Raw genomic sequence first — 21771 nt, forward strand, 5'->3', positions numbered from 1 at the left:
ACAATTACTCTGTATTCCTTTTTATAAAGTGCGTATCTGGTTAAGCATGAATTGTTTGGAATATTATTTAAATACGGTGCAGGGACCTTAAATAGTGAGCTCATGCTGTAGTCTTTACTGCTCAGAGGCTTGAATATGAATAGTGCACAGCTTACATTTAATGGCCATACAAAACTGCACTGCTATCTCCATACGACTAATGGTAATTAGTTGTAAAGGTGTGTGTGTGTGTGCGCACATTTTGTAATGCTTTTTATTCAATTGTTTGATTGCCATCTAAGTTGTGCAGGCACCATGGTTAGAGGTCAATCCGGTCTCTGGCGAGGTTAGTGGAGAAGACGCTGTTTACTTTTTTCGAGAAGCCTAAATGCAACCTTACATCCACATCTGCATCACTTGACAATAGTTCCCATCGTTTACTTTTGTATAAATGTTGGTGTGCTGCCTGTTTGTCTCAGTGGTTTTGTTGCTGCTTCTTGTCTAATTCTGAGTGGATTGTAACTTTACTGACAGAGACATACTGTCGCTGAATGTCGCGCACTACAGTGTGTGATTCAACAGATGCACGCATGTTGTTGAACAAGACTTTGCATTAAAGAAGCAAGAAGTTTATTTGTCCATTCTTCGGTCTTTCACATTGTAAAAAGTTATACATTTTGTCATAGTTATTGTTTGTAAAGGTTACTTTTTCTCATAAATATGTCTTAGTTGTCAAAAATCTTGCCCTCTGAAATGTAGTGGAGTAGAAGTCTAAAACAGCATAAAACCAAAAGACTCCCACCGGTATTTAAAAGATCTGATTCATTCCAACATTCTGGTTTAGGGAAAGGTTGAACAGAAGCCTGGAGGGAGGCCACATGTGTGGTTTGCCAAGGGCCCCCAAATCACTAGATGTGCCTCTGGCTGTGGAGATCACTAATGATGACATCAAAGTGTGAACATTTTGTGTTTTGTTTTCCAGTGGGGACTGAACATGGTCAGGCAGCCATTGAAAGTGCTGCTGTCTTTCTGTTTGAGACCTTCCACAACAAAGACCATGTGGGCACAGAGGAGACCCGAGCCATCAAACAGATGTTCGGCCCCTTCCCGTCATCTGCAGCCGAAGCCTCCTGTGCCTGTGTGGCTCGGCTGGTGGCTCCACTCGGAGACTCCCGAGTTGAGAACTTCATCCAGACCCTGTGCTCCCGTCACAACCCCCAACGAAGCTCTGCTTTCGGACGCAACATCACCTTTTCGCATGACTGCTACGCATTGGACCCTCTGGAGAACCTGCCCTGCTCTGGCATCCACGAGGAGAACGCCAGTCTAGACTTCATCAACTTCCTCAACAGCCAGCAGAGCGAGAGAAAGGCAAGTGAGGAAGAGGGGTCCAGCTCAGGAAGAGCTTTGAGCTCTGGGGATGGAGCTGTCCTTAGAACGGAGGTGGAGAAGTATCTGGATGGAGGCAATATGATCTCGTCCAGCCCAGAGGAGCTGTGCACCTCCCTGTTTGAAATGCTGGCCTCCCACAAGAGCAACGATGAGCTGCAGAACGAGGTTTGTGTCATTGGGAAATACAATCTGACATATATTATTTATATATATATATGTGTCTATGTATGTATACTGTATCTAAAAGCAGCAGAGTTTTGGATGTACTGGAGTTTATTTAGGATTTTGGATGATGTGCCGTGAAGAATACTGTTGCAGTAGTCGATTCTGGACGTGATGAAGGCGTGGATCAGAGTTTCAGCAGCAGATGACTACACAAGTGTGTAGGTTTGATAATGTGACATAGATACATAACTAAATTCAGTTCCATTTAATTTCACTGATGGAGACCAGCACACCTGCAGAGCAGCCCCTCCATTCTAAGTCAAGTCTCATGTTTCAATGCCTTAGCTCATCATCTGTGATGTGAACACATAGACAGAGCAATAAAGAGTGTGCTCCCTGCTCTCAGGTCAGTTATAAAATCTGCTGGTTGGCTGTGGAGAGGTATGTCTGCCGGACTGTAGAGGATGTTGTAGTGCTTTAGCTGACTTGGCTAACACCGTGGCTAACACTAAGATCATTGGAGCAGCTGACCGCCCTGTTTCCGTCACACTTCTCTGTTACCATTCCAGTCGGTTTGGAGTCTAACACTGTAAGAGTTTCTAGCCTTGCTGTTATTCTGTGTTGATCTGGGCTTCTCAACTGATAATTGGTGGGCTCATAAACACCTGGAGAAGAACTTTAGGGATCATTTTCAACTTGAACTTAAAATGAGGAGTCAACGCTCAGAATGGTATTTCTGTGACATAAGGTTTGATGTATCCTAATGGTACATTTAATATCTCGGTGCTCCTATTGATTCTATAACCTTGACCTTCAACGGCAGCCCTTTGTGGATGCATCATGTCCTGGCTGCTAGACCAAGTAGTCTTGGCCTTTACCTCCAGACCATTTTAGACATTTCCAACTTCCTGCGTGGCTTTGACCTTCATTGGTAGTAAAGACACTTTGGAGTTATTAGCAGATCGACATGTACACATAAAAGCAGAGGTCAGCCTTTAAGACAGCTGCTTTGAGATGTTAACACTGTAGAGGAGAGAGATGCGTTAGTGCTGCTTGCTAATTCAATATTAATAATGACTTAATGTGATATCATTATTAGTATTAGTCATTACAAACAAATTGTAAAAAAAGAAAAGAAAATAATCTGAATGAGCTTGATTGGCCAGGTAAGTGCACATACAAGGTATTAGTTTTTCCATTCCCTCGATGTACTTACACACAAAGAGAAATAATAATAGACAGGACTGTGACGTATACAAGTAGGGGAAAATGATAAATACTATACAAAGTAGTGCTGGGCGGTATACCGGTTTTAATTTCCCGTATGATATGAATTTTTCACACACCAGGGCATAGCCGAAATTCAACAGGCAGCAAAATATATTGTTTGCCACTATGAGCGCAACAGTCGGAGCTAGTTATCTTAAGTGTATTGAGAGGAACCCTAGTCATGGTTATAACTTTATAACAACAATTAATAACCCACAACGAACGCTCTTTAACAGGGCAAAACACCACGACACAACAGTTTGTGACACATAAACAACTTGTAACACTAATAATTGAAAAACTAAGTAGGCAAGTGTGAATATTAAATGAGAGATAAAGGAGCAGAGGTCGCAGACGTTACCCTCCTGACCTGTCTCCTTATACAGTTGATGCTTTGGGACTGGACTTACCTCTAGGATGGTGGATCGTACAGAATCCATCTGAAGGAGAAACTGGGCCTCTCGGTCCCAGCGGAACTCAAACCTAACCAGTCCACTCCGAGGATGGAATTCATGGGAGTTCATAGGAAAAGAAAGAAAAAATCTCTTTGAGCAGGTGAAACCCCCACCATACTATACACTCAACTCTGATAACACAGAGACATTCAGGGGGACCAATAGAAGTTTAGAACAGATATAAAAGAGACCACGGAGAGAAACAAAGACAACCCCAACAAAGACGGTGGCTGACCCCACATCAAAGTGCGTCTGTTGTTCTAGTTCCCTGCTGTGCTAACTATTGCCTTCCCAAGGGAGGACAGACTGAAAGAGCAAGCCATACCTCTATCCTGAAACCAGCCCTGAAAGGATGAAGGGAAAAACACTGCATTGTTGGACAGGATCAAATTACATTCCCCGGGCCTTCAGGTCTTCTATTTTCCAATTAGAGAGCAGAAACTTGATCATCACTTCCGTCTCACAATGATATTGATGACTGTCTGTGCAGCCTCATCCTCATTCGGGTTGTAATTGTGAGCTGCTGTGCACAGGATTTCTAGTTGTTGTTGTTTTTCTGTCACATGCTAAGTGCCAGGTGGCTATGTTTGGGAGGCTAAGCGGCAGAGCATATTCTGTACCAGGCGGATGGTAATTACCAGGTGCTCAGCCTTGGCAGTAAGAAGCCATAGGGTGGGTGGGTGTGTGTGTGTGTGTGTGTGTGTGTGTGTGTGTGTGTGTGTGTGTGTGTGTGTGTGTGTGTGTGTGTGTGTGTGTGTGTGTGTGTGTGTGTGTGTGTGTGTGTGTGTGTGTTTGCTGCTACTGTAGATGACTGTGTTTTTGGCTACTGATTTCCCCCTCCCCCCTTCACTCTCTCACTCCAGCTGTTCGAGCTGCTGGGCCCAGAGGGGCTGGAGATGATCTCCATCCTCCTCCAGCGAAGGGCGGCCATCGTCGACTCCCTCCTGACCATCCCAACTGACAGGACCAGCTACCCACCAGGTGAGGCAGCCCCATGGCAACCAGGTCATCGCCATAGTAACACACTTCTATTGACTATTTAAAGTAAACACGAATACCATTTATTAGTTTCCGTAGATAAAAGAAAAAAATCTGAACTGTTGAGACTCCTGAAGGTCTTCAGGTTATATATGCATTGTCATACAGAATCAAATAACAACATGTGTATGTCCTACGCCTGAAATAGGAGCTTGGCTGTGTAGATCTTACTGCTAGACCACATTTCTTGCTTTCTGACGCTAGCTGATGACACAGAGGTACTAATAACAGGCCTCTTTCTTCCCACCACTTTCACACACACACCGCATATCCAAGAACACGAGGACAAGACACTGAATCGAACCATAGCTTCCGAATTCTTCTACTTCAAACCATTACAAAGTTACAATTATTCTCCCTCGGATCAACGCACAGCGCATCATCATAAATATTGAAACGCTTCGTACCTTTTCGATGTTTTTCTGGAAGAAAATCGCCCTGTCCTTCGTTCTTCGAAAAAACTGAGTCTCTACAAGCTTCTATGACGAATGAGTAATAATTTCAGTTTTGGCCAATGGGTTTGACCCATGGGGGCGGATTACGGTTTTCGATTATTTAATATATAATAATAATTAAAGCTGCGAGCAGCGATGAACGGGCCCTCGCCTCCTCCGCCGTGTAGGGGTGCCGGCGGGTTCCGGCCAGGGCGGGCGAGAACTTCCGCGACCGTCGGACAGAGTGTCCGTGAGTGAGACGTTTTTGGTCCTGCTGGAAATGATGCTTTGGAAATAGTCCAATGCTTCCTGTATCCGCTGCCTGGCGCTACAGAACACGTGCAAACATGCATTATGTTGCTCTATGTCAAATGTAAACCACATTGTGTAAAAGTCATGTAAATTGGATGGTGTTTGTCAGAAAACGCAGAGTATCTTTCGCCAGCAGGTGGCGCTGTGAGTTCTAGTGAAAATTAGCTTGTAGACATCCTCAGGCCATGAGTGTTATCAAGTATGTGAAGTTTGGGACCGTTTGGAACAAGTCCAGTTGAGTTACATTAGTTTTTTGCATGGGGAATCACATAAAGTAGCCGCCCGCTACGGCTAAGCCATTCTGTGAAAAGTAAAGCATTTGATCATTTTTAATGGTCTTGAGATTGTATTGACAAAATTTGAAGTGGACCTGACAAAGTCCCTAGGAGGAGTTCGTTAAAGTATAACGACTAGAAATAGGCCAAAATCGATCAAAAAATGACATAAAAATCAAAATGGCCGACTTCCGGTACAGTTTAGAGCATGGTCCCATGAGCCTTATTTTTAAGTCTCTATGTGATACATGTTCTGACCAAGTTTCATACATGTATGTCAAGCGTAGCCCCGGGGCTGCTCTTTAGAACTGGCTAGGAGGAGTAAATAAAAGTCTAAAATATGACATTTGCTTTTGCCAGTAGGTGGCGCTATGAGTTATTTAATTTCTTTCAATTGATGTATGTTCAGGCTTGAAGTGGCATCATGCATAAGAAGTTTTGTGCGGATTGAATAATGTACCTTGGAGTTATAACAACTTCTTTTTTCATAAAAATGATGCAAAATGGCCGCCACGCCACGTCAAGGTTCTTTGACGAAAACTCTAGCTTTTAATCATTTTTAATCACAAAGGTCTTAAGAGCAACCTGAACAAATTTGAAGTCGATCGCAAAAAATCTGTAGGAGGAGTTCGTTAAAGTACGAAGGCTGAAAAATGGAAAATGTGCCAAAAAACACAACTTTGCGGGTTTACTGTAGCGCCCCCTATTGGTTGAATGCAACAGAATTATCAGGGTATGTCACAGGATGTGATGTGCACATATGCTGAAAGTTTCGTGAATTTTCGACAAATGGTTAAGAAGTTATGTGTATTGATATTAAGCCACGCCCATAGGAAGTTCATTGGTCCATATTTTTTCAACACAAAGAGATGTCAAAAAGCTTTTGATAAATCTGAGTGCTCTACATCCAATAATGATCCACAGCAAATTTGGTAGCAATCGGAGCCAGCGTGTAGGAGGAGTTCGCAAAGATGTGTTTTTCACTAAATTCAAGATGGCGGAAAATCTAAGTAGACGGAGCTTAGGGGTCTGATTGGCTTTTTAGTAGATCTAGCATGATTGGACATGTGTGTTGAATTTCAAGGAAATCGGACATACTGGCCGAGAGGCGCCGCAAATCCGCCTTGTGGGGCGCGAGAGAGCCATTTTTTGGCGGAAAATCTAAGTAGGCGGAGAAAAACGCGGACGCCTAGAATAACAATAGTGCCTTCACTGGCCCGACGTTGTCAGTGGCTCGGGCCCTAATAATGCCTTTTTATTGTCATATACATATAGACATACACGAAATTTGACCTCTGCATTTGGCCCATCCCTAGGGAGCAGTGGGCTGCTGAGAAAGCGCCTGGGGAGCAGTTTAGGGGTTCAGTGTCTTGCTCAGGGACACTCCGGCACATGGCACGTCCCAGCCAAGGATCGATCCGTCGACCTTGCGGTATCATTACACTGCCCACACTCTTCCAGGTTCAGAACTGTGTCACATGCGCAAATCGGCCAATCACAGGCTTTGGTAAGGTTCAATTGCATTCCGTAAAACTGAAATTCTGACGAAAATGAGCCATGTTTTACAGGTTTTTATATGGCCCAGGCTTTCAAAATGATGCCAAACTGCTGTATTAGATAGATTGAACACTATTAGTGATAAAAGAAGTGAAATATATAGTTATATAGTATATAAAAGTACAATAAAGCAGCTATATCTGCTGCTTCCAAAATCAGAATTGACGTTGGCTGACCTCAGCTGACCTGTACACCGGCCTTGATTTCTTAGGCATACTTCACTTTATCAAAGCCAATTCTTTTTTTAAAAGGACTGCTGACATGTTGTGATATGATTTGGGAGAGTTTAGGCCTGCCTGTGCATCATTTAAAATCAATAAAACTGTTTTTTTAGGCACCAGAAAAAAAACGAACCTGAACATTTTCAATTTGAGCTGTTTGTAACATTCGTTTCAGCATTTACCAGTAACATATACAATGATATGTACACATATTAACAAAGCTCACATTAATTTGTGTTATTTTGCCATTTAAATTATTCAAATAGACCCTGTAGTTAGCGAGATAAGCCCCTTTGCGTAAGGGTAGGACATTTTCGAGCACAGGGCTGAAAATAGGCCTAGGGTTCAAGAGGTTTTAACTCAAGAAACATATGCTAATTATGACAATTTAACACAAATATCTAATAGAATGAAGTGAGGACATTTTGGGCAGACATGGATGTAAAGTGCAAGTTGACCGGTTGGCGCTGGTATTGAACCGCGAGGTGGTAGTTGTAGTATTTACCTCCATCCTGAGCCACTGTTTCCTTTGTCCTGAGGTGGCCGGTTCTCCTCTTCTCAATGTGTGGAGTAGAGCTGTAAGTATTTAAGGATATTGGTGGAAAGATAGGATTGATATCTTTTCATTCAGAGCTGTCTTTTGATCCATATGCAAGGTAGACATCAAAGAGCGGCTGCAGATTAGAGGAGAGAGCTCTTGCTTTGTTGGAATAATCCCTGCAAATATTTCAAGTCATTCACGTCATTCCTTTAGACCCTGTCCAGGTTTTGGAGTCATTTGAAACTCACAGGTCCTATATATATATTTGAATGCTTAGTATTAAACAGTACATGTGCTAATTAATGTAGACGAAGACTGTTCATTTATCTATCATGTTAAATCATTGTTGTGTAATCACACATCGATCCGTGATTGGTTCGGATCACACCTCCCGGTTCGGCACACTTGTGAACCGCGGATTAATTGTGTATTTATTTTTTACAGTGTAATCATCATAGTGTGTAATAAAGTTTTACTGCTGCTGTTCCTTTTCAAGTAACAAGTCCCCGAATATCAATGCAGTGTCAGTGAACAGATATAAAGCTGTAGTGTGTTCACGTGAACGGAGCAGGTTAGAAGCATTTAACGGTGAAAGTCATGGCGAGTGGAGGAGCTTGAGAAGCTCCCGGCGTCATTTAAGTCGCAAGTTTGGGAGCATTTAGGCTTCCCTGTAACTTATAATGACGGACAAGGGTGGTGGACAAAAGCGTTAAAATATTAAGTATGGAAAATGCACAATATATACAATAAAATAAAAGAGCAGGGCCTATTCAATTTAAGAAAATAAAGTAATAAAAAATAAATAATGCAGAAACATGCACAGTATATACACTAAATAGAAAGATATTAAATTAACTAAGTAGGAAAAGATAAACTAAACAGTAGTGCACAAGATAGCCAACAGCAGCAACAACAGTGTAGCAGTGTTATAGTCTTGTGTATGATTTGGCCAGAGGTGATTTACTATAGAGTCTAATTGCAGAGGGCAGGAATGTTTTCCTGCATCTGTCTTTGTGAAAGCAGAGCTGGATCAGTCTGTTGGAGAAAGTGCTCCGCTGTCCCTGCAGTAGGTGGTGGAGAGGGTGGTCCGGGTTATCCAATATGGACAATAGTTTCTTCAGTGTCCTCCTCTCCACCACCATCTGTGTGGAGGAGGCAGATGAGGGCTGTGAACTAAACCTATTGAAGAAACAGTTTAGCTCGTTTGCCCTCTCTAGGGAGCCCCCTGGTTGTCTCCCTCCAACCTTGAAACCAGTTATCTGCTTCATCCCCGTCCACACCTCCTTCACGTTGTTCTGCTGGAGTTTGCCTCCTGAGACCACCTCCTCACAGTCCTGGTGGTCACAGGCAGCCTCTGCACCAGAGGAACATACCTGGGTGTCAACAGGATCAGGTTGTGATCAGACCTGCCAAGGGGGGGTAGGGCAGTGGCACTGTATGCATCCTTCGCATGTGCATACAGTAGGTCCAGAGTTGTGTTATTCCTTGTGGGGCAGTCAACATACTGGTAAAAAGTTGTCAGGGCTTTATCCAGAGTGGTGTGATTAAAGTCTCCAGTAATAGCCCAAAATGCACCAGGATGTTGAATCTGCAGTCCAGACACAGTGGAGTGGATGGTGTCCACTGCTGTCTCTGCGTCAGCTGATGGAGGGACGTACACAGCGACAACAATGGCGGACAAGAACTCCCTCGGCAAATAGTAAACATAGACCTAAGTTGTTGCCTAGCAGTTCAGTTCAGCTGAAACAGTGGAAGCTAGCTCACTGGCTGTTTCTTTCTTTCAATATTGATCAAAGGATGAGGGTATCAACATTTGTCATGTTGCACTTAAACTTAACAGAATTGAGTATTCTTGAATGTTTTATTTTTATTTATTTATTTCAAATTGGACATCTTCAATATTTTTGTTTTCATGTAAGACTATAGCCCAAAGTTCTTTGCTTTAAGTGTTCTTGAAGTTCTTTAATTAACAAATGGAAAGCAAAGTTATATTTGACTCCTCCCCTTTTCTTTGCTGATCCGAACTGTGACTCAAGAACCGTGATCCGAACCGTGAGCTTTGTGATCCGTTGCACCCCTAGTTGTATACCATTTGCTCCTGTTCAGTTGTAATATTACATAATGCAATTATTAGTGTAGCTGAGACATGATGTAATAAATCAAATAGATTTAAATCAAATGCTAATATTGAATCATTCAGATGTATAAACTTCTTCTGAGTGTTTTTTGATTCTAAAGGTACGTTATGGACCTTTTGAGAACCAGTGGTGCTATTCATGTTTATGTGAGTGGATTCTTATTTTGTCCTGCACACACACGCATCAACACAAGCATACGGCGGACATGATACACACAGTTAGTGGTTGAAACTAGAGCTAGACCAATAAATTGTCCAGAACTATTCACATTATACTGCTCTGACAATTTGTTCACTTCCTGTTGGAATGCATTTGCATTTATTCTTCCAGTTTAGAAGGTGTTACAGTAACGTTACCACATCCATCAGTGACTGTGAGGACGACATATGAAAACTTATGAGGACATTATTACTGTATAGTGTCTCTTGGTGTAGATGGTTCCGTTATGACAAACTAGAAAAGTACCAAAGCATATTAGTAACTGGCTGGTCAGACTCGACATGCAAAAGCACATGTGGTCAGTGTTTTTGTAACACAAGTCCACGCAGAGAGAGCCAAATATACCAACCTGTCTGTTAGCTAGTTGCTAGCTGGCTAGCTATCGGCAAATTACTTTTGAATAGCCCATAGTTAAACATGTAGTTTACCTTTGTCTGCCTGTCTGGCAGTGAGAGTAATAACAGAAACATTGTTGATGTGCTTCTTGTACGCTGACCAGCGTCTCAGAGAGCAGCAGCTTCTCACAGCTCCACAAAATAAATGTTATTTGGATAAACTGATTGGCTCATATTGGCAATCTAGATGGTTACTTTCTCGCCTGACAAATGACAAAAACTTTTTTTTTTGGCAAGAAAAGAGTGATAACGCTGGTGGCAGTAATCGGAATTCTTCTTTAAAACGGAAGTAAGATTACAAAATGAAAAAATGCGGAAGTGCATCAATATTGTCTGATATTAGCTTATAACAGATTGATCAGTAATAAGTAATGTCAGTACAGAAATATTAGAATATGTTTTACGGTCATTTAAAAACAATGTCACAATACCACCACATGTCGCTGGTTTTTACACTGTAAAATGTCTCACTTCATATGTCGGTCACAATTTCTTTCAAAAATGAATGTTTAAAGAAGCACTCAATGACATGACCCTTTCAGAGTCCTCGTATACTTTTTTAGGATCAGCATTCTAATGATTTTTTATGGCTCCTGCCTTTATGTATGACTCCAGTCATGGATGTCCTGAAGTGTAGGCTTCGTGCTTCTCGTTGACGTGGATCTGAAACTCTGCAGGTGGTGCTGTGGTGTCAGCATGAAGTCACCACTAGTTAACAGCTCGTCTACAGGATTATAAAACTGGGTGCAGTGTTTCTTAAAGTCTTATATAGTTATATAGAATAATTCATTCTAAATATAGTATGGAAAGCTACACAATAAGCAAATGATCTGCAATATAACTTTTCCAGTGACGGTAAAGTATAATGTGAAATATATCGGCCAATAAGTGTGTACATTTTAGTCTAAAGAAAACGAGCTGTAGTTGCTGCTTCAAACTCAGCTGATGATATTCCCATTGTGAAGAACTTTTGATCAGTGTTTAAAATTTTCCCTTGCCAGACAGCTTTTGAGATTAGTGTTGCCTTGACAACTGAGGGTGAAGTCAGGAGAGGTTAAAAAAGGCTGATTAAATGTTCCACTATTTGCATGCCGTCAGGAAGAGTGGGATTTAGTGGGAATGCCTGTCTCCTGCTGATTAGCTTTTAAATTGCAGTTTGCAGCTTGGCTCTTGCATGTTTATCACAGAACAGATTGTCTTCTCCACATTTCAATGGCCGATAGAGGCAGTGATATGTGAAGTGGACAATCACCCAGACAATATGTCTACACATCCAAAGCTTTTTTAACACGCGCTGAATAAATCAATGGCTATTTAAGACTAAATCATATGGACGCACTGCAGTATATTATAATGTTTATGGCTACCGCTAAGCCTTGATCCCCTGATTGCAACCTCATGTTGTCAGTTGAAGCATCTGTCATTTTCTGCTGTGTCATTGTACAACAGAAGACAACTGTTAATGTAACAAACCTGCCAGCTTCTACTTTTCTAACTGCAAACCCTAATTTCATAGAATGTTTACAAAATAGTTTGTTTCCATACAATACATCTATCCTCTAGGTCCAACAGCAGCTTTGGTTCTTGTTGCAAATACAACAAATATCACACACAGTTCCAGGGTTTCCCTTGTGTCTTGCGCTCTCATTGTTTGGTCCAGATATCTGGGGTGCGTCTGCGATGCATTGGCAGGGCTCTCTGCTCGCGTCTTTCAACAGTTCACACATACTACAGCACTCCAGTGGCGATATGCACAGAGCCTCTGATCTGGGGCTTTTTTCGGGGAGCTCCAAAAGCCGCCGGTGAGTGGAAAATCAGGGCTGAAGTTGTGTACTGTGAACTACACATAAGGTGAAAGATATCAGTAGTAGGGAGAAACCCAGATACAAATCAGAGAATGATCACCAATTGTGCAGTTCCACCCGGCTCTATGAAATGTTTAAGTTTTATCAGGACATGCAGACTCAGCTCTAATCAACCTACCTGGTGGATGTAGAAGCCGGATATCTTTACAGAGCTGCCGAGTTGAGGCCATAGTGGAGCTAAAAGGAGCTTGAATATTGGACTCACATTTGCCAGGTGGCCATATTGATTGTTGATGTTACTCTATGTCTGCTGGATGTGTGAATAGGCATGTTTTTGCTAACATAGCAATGGCATAGCAACTATATATTTGATGGTAGTAGTAGTATCTCAACCTCAACACTTCTGTCTGTTTTCTGTATTGTTGTCGGCCTAGAAGAGGAAGAGCCGTACGTTTGAGCTGTGTTGTCTGGCCGTCTGTAAACAGAGAGGTGGAGCCCAGCGGGAGGCTGACAGCCCCAACCTGGTAGAAACAGCCTCCTGTGGAGTGTTTGTGTTTGCTACATGTACAAATGCCTTTGACTGGGTCATTAAACACGCGTCTGGTTCTCTTCAGGTGTTGTACAGTAGGTGTCGAGGAATATGTGCAGGTATCAGTTTCCCAGGCTTGATGTACCATAGCAAATGGTTCTGCCACGATTTTAACAGGAATTCTGGACAATTTCCTCAGGCCATGATCAGAACAGATCGAGTACAAACTCAGCTCACCACTCTGAGTGTGGCGGCTCACACAGAGAACGAGGAATCTGTGGATGCGAGGATCCTCACTGCTGAGCACGTTTTACAATCAAGCAATCTATTTGGTTACCTGAAGTACAGCTACTTAAACACTTTTACTTTCTTTATCATTATTATAGGGCTTAATTGTTGGCATGACCCCGAGTTGTACTGGAAGTCAGTGGTGTACAAGGTGAACAGGAAGGGAGACAGAACAGTTCCCTGTTCTGTCTCCTAACCTGGCCAGTCATCACAGAGAGGGGGGAGGGTGGTCATGGTGTCAGTGGTGGAAGAGCCTTTTGATGTTGAGGGTGCTGTGTCCATGCAGCTCACCGGAGGGGGGAGGGGGGGAGGCAGCCGAGGTGTTTGTGAGGTGTGGTGTGTGGAGGAGGCAGATGAGGGCTGTGAACTAAACCTATTGAAGAAACAATTTAGCTCGTTTGCCCTCTCTAGGGAGCCCCCTGGTTGTCTCCCTCCAACCTTGAAGCCAGTTATCTGCTTCATCCCCGTCCACACCTCCTTCACGTTGTTCTGCTGGAGTTTGGCCTCCAGCTTCCTCCTGTAGGAGTCCTTGCACTCCCTGAGCTTTACCTTCAGGTCGTGCTGGACTCTCCTGAGCTCGTCCCTGTGGAGGTGTGTTGCTTGGCGTCGCAACGATTTTGCTCCACTTTCTCTGGTCCCTGGGTTTTGGTTGCCCTTAGCTCTGGAGATGGTTTCACACTTTTTTGGGTTAGTGTATTTCTGCTGCCTTCCTTCTTGCTCGCACGCTCTGGCCAACATTATCGCAACGTGATTGACGCCCATCGGTGAGTGTATCTGTAACACACGTGTCATTATAAATCCCACTGCTCTTCTGGGCAAGACCCGCCCTGTACAGCATCCAAGCGCTAGGATTGGCCAGGTGTCTGTACTCGCAGAGGTACTGGTTATCTGATTTGTCCGGTTCCTATGTGTTCTTATATCCTGATCCTCACTACTCAAGCAGGGTCGAAAGGATGGATTATACCTGAATCCTCTTCTGCTCTCTGTATTCTTCTTCTGTTTGTCATTGTCATTTTGATATGCTCGTTACAGGCCAGTGTTGCCTACTTTAGCCCGTTATTGTCTCTTTTGAGCTACAGAAGGCCCTCATTTCCCCCGCGCCCGAACTGTAGTTAGACGTCAAACCACACTTTGTTTACTTGCCCTGCTCAGGACTGTCGAGATCCAGGCCCTTTTTTATCGATTCATCTCATTAATTTCATCTTCTGAAATTCACGGATGATTAGTTGTTGTGTTGAGTCCTTTCTTTTCATGGGTTTCACATTGAATACATGGTTGCTCGTTGTAAACTCTGAGACACTAGGACTGACTGAGGGGTGGCTCATTAATGTAACGGTTAATAGAAGTGCTCAGGCCATAGAGCTCTTCTTTAATATTTCTGACAGTGGCATAGAAATCTCACAAACTTTCATTGACCTGCTCCTTTAACACACGCAGGTTTTATGGTCTAAAATTCTTGTCTCATTTTTGTTCTGATAAACAATACATGTATCAAATTCAGTGCCCCAAGCCCTGTCAATATTTCCCAAGCTACTGTAGCTGTCATGTTAGTCGACACAATGTCGAGGCTTTTGTCATATGGAAGTGGGCGTGGTTTCATCTCTCAGCCACTTGCCCACTATTTCTAATTTGTTTAATTAATCAGTGGGTGGACTGAGGCTCAGACCTGGGGGTGAAGTTCCATGTTAAGCAGCTCTGCATGTCGTTAAACAAGAGCAGCTGGATTTTACTTGTGGACACTGTTCACTCCTCCACAGTCAGTGGACCTGTTAATCTTCAGTGATCCCGCTTTGAGTGGCTTCTAGTAACTGTGTTACTTTGTGTATGTGTGTCACCGTTCCGTGTTGGAAGTGTCGCAAAGCAGCCATGACAGTTCATTAGAATAACGTTTCTTTCTCAGACATGGAGTGATACAGAAATTGCTAAATTATACAAAGCACTGGCATGTGGGTATTATGTCATGGCCATGAACCAATTAGATTGCTGGATTTGAGCTACCTGTTTTTTTTTATATCCAATATCAACTTTTAGTGGAATCCTCCACCGATTGAGCGTGACAAGCTCATGTATACCCGGTACGAGGGCAAGCCTCCTCCGGTTGGTGCTCACGGTGAGAAAACAATGTCACACAAATAGAAAGCAAACCAAATAGATGATAAAAAGCAAAGGGCTGATGCTAGTCTATCATAGAGTGGTTAGAGTAGTGACATGTCATAGAAACAAACCGCACCCTGCCAGAGGGAAACTATAGACACACGTCCTTCACTTAGGCTTTACATGATCTCCCACCCCTGATGAACTGCATTGAAACCATTTTATAATGCCTAATCGTACCTCGTACTACTTTGAAATGAAAGTAACTAGTTTAATGTAATTTATTACATATTGAAAGTAACTTACCCAACACTGTTGGTGAGTCACGACTACATTTTGAATCTAAAAAGGCTGCCCTTGAAAATCCTGGTGTGTAACCGTGTGAAAACACTGTGAAACCATCTTGTAAGCAAACATGATCTGTTTTGGTGATGCTCTTCACCATCATTATGGTGCCGTGATCGCTTGTGGAAAGAGGAATCCTGGAGATTTGGAGGCAATCATTATTGGAGACTCATAACAAGGCACGATTGCTCCCAGAGAGGGGGAAAGCAAGGAATGGGGAATGGTTTCGACAGAGGAATTGGTGCATAGAGGGTGACAGAGTTAAAGGGGTTGGTGGTTGAAGAGGTAATGGGAGGGAGGGTGAGAGTGACAGGAAGAGAGGAAGGCTGTGCAGCAGGTAGAGCCACTAGACGAGATAAAGAAGAAATCATTCAGTCAATCAGCCGGGCCGTGCTGCAATCATCAGATCTCATCTGCTTTCAAGAGCAATTCTGCCTTTTATTGAGCTGTTGTGCCTCAAACAGGGAGGCTGCAATGGGGAACATTAACCCCTGCAATGCCACACGCACTTGCATTTGACATCAATGGGCTATTAAGATTACTGCTGAAATATGAATCCATCTCCGCTGACATTGGCTGACCTGATGTTGTTTTCTCAATGTGAGCAAATGCTTCTGTTGTCCACCAAGGAATGAAGTCAAACTGTGACCATCGCAGCCTGTAAACTCCCCAAACTTCAAATATTACAAATGCAGAAAATGAAATGTAAAATAATTTCAACTCAAAATGGTCGCTATGAAAGTCAACACAAATGTCAATATATCAGTGACGCACAGTCATTATCTCAAGGGCCGCTGCACCGTTGAGTGCATTCTGTCATATGCCATAAGTGCTCCAGTAATAAACCCAAAAAAACATAAAATTAACAAAAACAATGGAACAAAATTCATGTGGCACCTTGGCCTAAATGGTTCAACATGTTTGATTGTTTGTTCCCAAAATTGGTAAAACAATAGCGGTACACAGTTTTTGTTTGATCCACCACTCTGTGCTGAGTTCTTGGACAGCGTAAGCCGCTTAAATGGATCTATAGAAATGCTGGTAACATCATTTACTTCTAGTAATCAAGTAGTCCGCTTACAGTGTTCATCTTGGGTCTTTTCAACCAAAAAAAAATGTTGTTTTGTTTTTTACTTTGCCTAGTTTGTCCATTTCATTTGCCGCATTAATGGTATTTTTTCCCCCCTAAAAAGGTAAAAAAAGGTTTTAAAAGACAGTAAATTAATACTTAAAAATGTGCAGATAGCCTGGGTGTCTTGATGTCCATGGGACTTCCATTTACAGAAATATAATGATTTAATCCTGTCTAGGAGCACCTTTGATGTTGTAACATTTTGCCTTTTCTTTCTATGTATTTCCTCCAGATATGAGCCGATTAGTCAGTGGCGAAGTGACCAAGCCCACCTATGGGTGCCAGGTGACCATCCAGTCAGAGCAGGAGAAACAGATGATGAAGATGTACCGCAGGGAGGAGAAGAAAGAGAGGAAGAGAGGCAAAGGAATAGAGGACAGCGACTCCTCAGACGCTGTCCTGACGTTCGACCCAAGAGAGATGAGAACCCAGCGGTATGTCATCCCTCAAACTTTCTCTTGGTCCTTTTCCCCTCATTGTCTTTGTTCTCTGTCTGGCCGCCTCCTTCCCTGCTCTCAGCTGTCCGCACCTAAACCAAGCTTCTGCATTTTTCATGACAACTTGGCTTGAGCTTTATAAAATATAAAAACAACACACAGCGACAGCTCTTTTTTTCAGAAAGTTTAATTTCGGAGGATGAAAAAAGAGAGCAGCGATCTGTTTAATTAAAAACTTAGCATGACCAAATCCAGCCCAGTGTGAAGGAAAAGATTAGCAGAGAGGTAAGCCACTTTAGGAAGGAACATAATGCCTCACATCTGTGCCTCTCCGTTAGAATCATCAACTGCACCATTCATTCTAAAGCTGGAATGTGGATGGATGTGAGGGTTCACATATGGAACCAAGTGGTTGCAGATGTGACACTGTGCGGATGTGTTTTTTGTAGAAATTACATTGCTGCTTATTCCTTTCTCCTAATGTTGAAGTAATTAATTTACCCTATCAAGCTCCATTCATTTCCAGTTCTGGGTTTCACATGTTTCACATGTTCCATATGTCTTGTTTGCTGGCACAGGGAGCAGGCCCTGCTGACTGCACGACGTGAACCTGTGCTGAGCAGAGAAAGAGTGCATGAACGTATCCGGTACCCCAATGTCTATGACAGCTACGAGGAGGCCACCAAGATGCCTGCGTTTGTTGGAGGAGCCAGGGTGAGGCTTGTTACTTCTGAGTAAAGTGTCTGCTGATGTGTAATGTATCTTTTGTCTTGGATATTTAACACGATGTAAGAGCTGAAGTGTACTGTATATATTCAATACTACTCACAGTGAGATGCAGAACCGCCGGATTGATGAACAAAGATTTCACTACGTTTTCTCTCACAATCGTCCGGTACATCACCACCATAGTAACACACATAATACACTTAAGTGTTTGCTCTTTTTCGTTTCTTAAAAACCACAACCTCCTCTCCTTTTATTGCTTTTTTTGTACTTGAGTTTTATTTGATTTTTTCACAATATTAATGTAAGTATTTATATATACTAGTGCTGGGCAAGTTAATAACGCATTAATTAATTAACGCCGACAATTATATTATTGCGCGTTAACGCAGTTTTATTTTTGTATTATTAAGCGGACATTTTTAACACAAAAACCGGGCAGCGAGCGGTGAACAGCTGTTTGTGTGGCGTCACTTCCTTCTGCTGCCGATCTCCCACCCACCGGATGACACGCCCGGTCCGGAACACCCTTTCACTCCGTCGGTTTTTCGCTCTCGCTCGCTCACTCTCGCTCTCGTCGTTACAGGATCGTGACAATATCAAACTACATATTGTCGTGTTTTTAAATGAACATATAAGCACGAGAGAACAAACTGCTCTTAACTCAACTCTTTATTAGCTTAACTTCTTCATGCAGGTTACTGCCACGGTACAGACTACAGGTTCCCTTGCTTCACCTACATTCCCCTGGGTCCTAAGTCCCTCCATGTACAGCTTCTTATCACCTTCTATGTACCAACGTACATTTATAACAAATACCACATATATTACGGTAATCAGTGTTGCATATGTGTCTGACCAAAATACCAAAAAAAGCTAAAAAGAAATTATTAATTTAAATTATTTTTCCCGATTTTTTTGAAGTGTTGGAATATGTATACTAAGCATATAATTTAGTTATCTCTACTGAGAATTTAACAAACATAAAAAGACGTAGATAGGTTTGCAGTTTTCAAGGTGTATATTTCAAATTGCATCTCTTACACACATGAAGATAAAGTTGTGAACACTGGCTGAATATCTATTATCAGAATCATTATAACTGTATTTTAACTGCTACTGTGTAAAGAGAATACTGCTGTTAAAAAGCACCTGATTTGTAAAGTGTTTGCAAACCAAATGTTATTGCACTTTTTTCATATAGAAAAAAAAATAAAAGTGCACAATACACTACTTTTGAATTCATTATTGAACTTTGCGCATAACAATACGATTAATCGCAAAAGAATCATGCGATTAATCGCGATTAAATTAGTTTTTATTTATAAATGAATTATCTCGTTGTTTCAACGTTAATGGTAAATGGTGGTTTACAAAGATCTCTACAAAGTGAGATTATATATACATTCTAAAGTAATTCTAATCATTTATCTCTAAATTGACTACGGTCCTCATCTTGGCATGAGCAGCAGAGTTACCAACAGTAGTTCTGCTTCTAGACAGTAGACAGAGAGGTCATTCCATAAAGAACCAGGGACCATGTGAATTATTGTTCTGTGAGACCAAATGTACTTGTGTCCTGGTCCTAATGTTATGTAAGCTGCCCCATATAATCACTCCATCTTTACTAGTCTTTACCAAGAACTCTCATGCTATACTCATAATCATTTATACCACAAGCCACTCTACCACACGCTGTAACAAACTGTAGTACAAAACAAACATTCAACCATGCTATGAATATTGCATTATATTCTATGTAATTGGGTCTTTACATGGAGTTGTCACATTGTCTGAGACAAGTAGGATTAGATGGTCAGAGTGTTTGATCTGCTCTGTGTTTTCAAGGAAGTGTTACAGTAGTGCTGGGTGGTATGACCAAAAATTAGTATCACGGTATTTTTTAAGATTCTGGCGGTTTCACTGTATATCACGGTATTATTTTTTTTCCTTGACTGTGTTTTTATATAGGTTTATAGTGGCTTACTCTACTGTCAGGAGTACATAGAATATAAAAACATGTTCATGTCATCCGGTATAAAGGCTTTGCTTACTATAGGGTTTGTTCGTATAATGTTGAGATAGCAGTTTGGCTGAAGTATTGTCGCCCTGGTAAGACGTACCTTGAATCCAGTGTTTTAATCAATGCTGAGTCTTTCTTGACTATCTGTAGCGGGACCATGTCCTTGCAGAGCTGGAACGTTATTGCGTTCGTAATGCCGCTCCACCGCTTGCTTTTCTTGTCATATGCTGTGCTTTGAGTAAATGTCTCTTCAAGCGACGTGTGACCCTTTGGATTCACTGTTTCACTCGCGTTAAAGTTACCTTGTGTTACCACCAGCATTAACAACAGTGGCTCGACACACTTTGCAATATATAGTCTTTTGGACGTCGGATGTTTTTTAAACCAAAAAACGTCCAAACAGCAGACACAGCGCCTCTCTTGGGCACAGACTCTATCGGTGCATCTCTGGTCTGTCTTTGTTCATCCTGCATCGCTCTGTTCTGTTCTTTAATGTAGCGTTGCTGTAACGACGGAGCCTCTCCCAGATGTTAGCAGACTGTTGTGCTAACGGGCTAGCTAATTAGCTAGCTAGCTGTACCCAGCATGCCATTCGGCGGTGTAATTTTGTAAATGTACAATTATTAGTGTTACAAATTGTTTATGTGTCACAAACTGTTGTGTCGTGGTGTTTTGCCCTGTTAAAGAGCGTTAGTTGTGTGTTATTAATTGTTGTTATAACCATGACTAGGGGTCCCTCTCAATACACTCTACACAACTAGCTCCGACCGCAGCGCCCTCAGCGGTGAACAATATATTCTGCTGCCTGTTGAAGAGTGACAGCAGTTGTTTCGGCTATGCACCGGTATAACGGTGTGTGAAAAATTCATATCATACGGGAAATTAAAACCGGTATAACGCCCAGCACTGTGTTACAGATATAGGAATCAAACAATTTGAAACATTGTGAATATACAGCTGAATTCTAACAGCATATTTAATGACTTTATATTTTCCTTTCAGAGTGCGTTTTAAAATGCAGTTATCTTAATCCAGAATCTCTGAGGTCACTTGTGAGGTCTGGGTTTTCCTCATTTAGTGTGTGTGTGTGACATTCAGATGCTGCTACCCGAGGGAATCCGCAGAGAGAACTCTAAGATGTATGAAGAGGTGGAGATCCCACCCACCCAACCCATGGCCATTGGCTTTGAGGAGAAGCCTGTCTACATCTCTGAACTAGATGAGGTAGGAGCGTGTGTGTGTGTGTGTGTGTGTGTGTGTGTGTGTGTGTGTGTGTGTGTGTGTGTGTGTGTGTGTGTGTGTGTGTGTGTGTGTGTGTGTGTGTGTGTGTGTGTGTGTGTGTGTGTGCTAGTTTTGAAGGCTGACTGGCATTTCTGAAGTCAGGATGGGTTAGTGAAAACAATGAATATGTTCATACTGACTGAGATCGTTGTATTAATACTACTGTGACCATATACAAATATAGTGTGAGCAAATATAAAACTATTAACTTTGCTTTTCTTTTTCGGCCTTGAAGCTTAATTTCATAATCAAGCTATTATACAGTGCACACAGCTATTGACAATAATTGCTGCTATACCAGCACACATTTCTGTTTGGGTTGAACACAAAGATGGGCATGTAATAAGTCCATTTTAGAGGTGTGTCTTCATGATGAGCTATGTGTACAGATATGAGAATGGAAAATAAACAAACTTATTTCCCAATATTTGGAAGTATTCCTTTAATGCTGGAATTAGATTTCACAAAGGCCAAAATGAAACTTAACTAATACCTAGTAAATGTGCTTTTTGCAAAACAGTACTTGTTTTATGATCATTTGTCAGTAAAATAATCTTAATCATTTTAATTCTCTGTACCACATAAGGCCACAATGATTGTTCAATCATTCCCAGTTCTTGGCAACATGTGGGGCCTCACTCTATTAGGTTTTCACAGTAATTACACTTTTGGCTTAGAACCAGAGACAACAGGACATACCTTCACCTGAAAGATTCCATCG

General features: G+C 42.0%; 1 protein-coding gene across 1 annotated transcript in view; it reads left to right on the forward strand.

Annotated features, from left to right (window-relative positions):
- ascc3 (activating signal cointegrator 1 complex subunit 3) overlaps positions 1 to 21771 on the forward strand; it is a 193894-nt gene that overhangs the window by 11804 nt on the left and 160319 nt on the right. The window contains exons 4-8 of the mRNA XM_079165322.1: positions 962 to 1536; positions 4124 to 4241; positions 16816 to 17017; positions 17599 to 17734; positions 20868 to 20993. Of these exons, the coding sequence (XP_079021448.1) occupies positions 962 to 1536; positions 4124 to 4241; positions 16816 to 17017; positions 17599 to 17734; positions 20868 to 20993 (1157 nt within the window). The remainder of the gene's footprint in view (positions 1 to 961; positions 1537 to 4123; positions 4242 to 16815; positions 17018 to 17598; positions 17735 to 20867; positions 20994 to 21771) is intronic.

This window comes from Pholis gunnellus, assembly GCF_910591455.1.
Source record: "Pholis gunnellus genome assembly, chromosome: 8".
Classification (NCBI taxonomy): domain Eukaryota; kingdom Metazoa; phylum Chordata; class Actinopteri; order Perciformes; family Pholidae; genus Pholis; species Pholis gunnellus.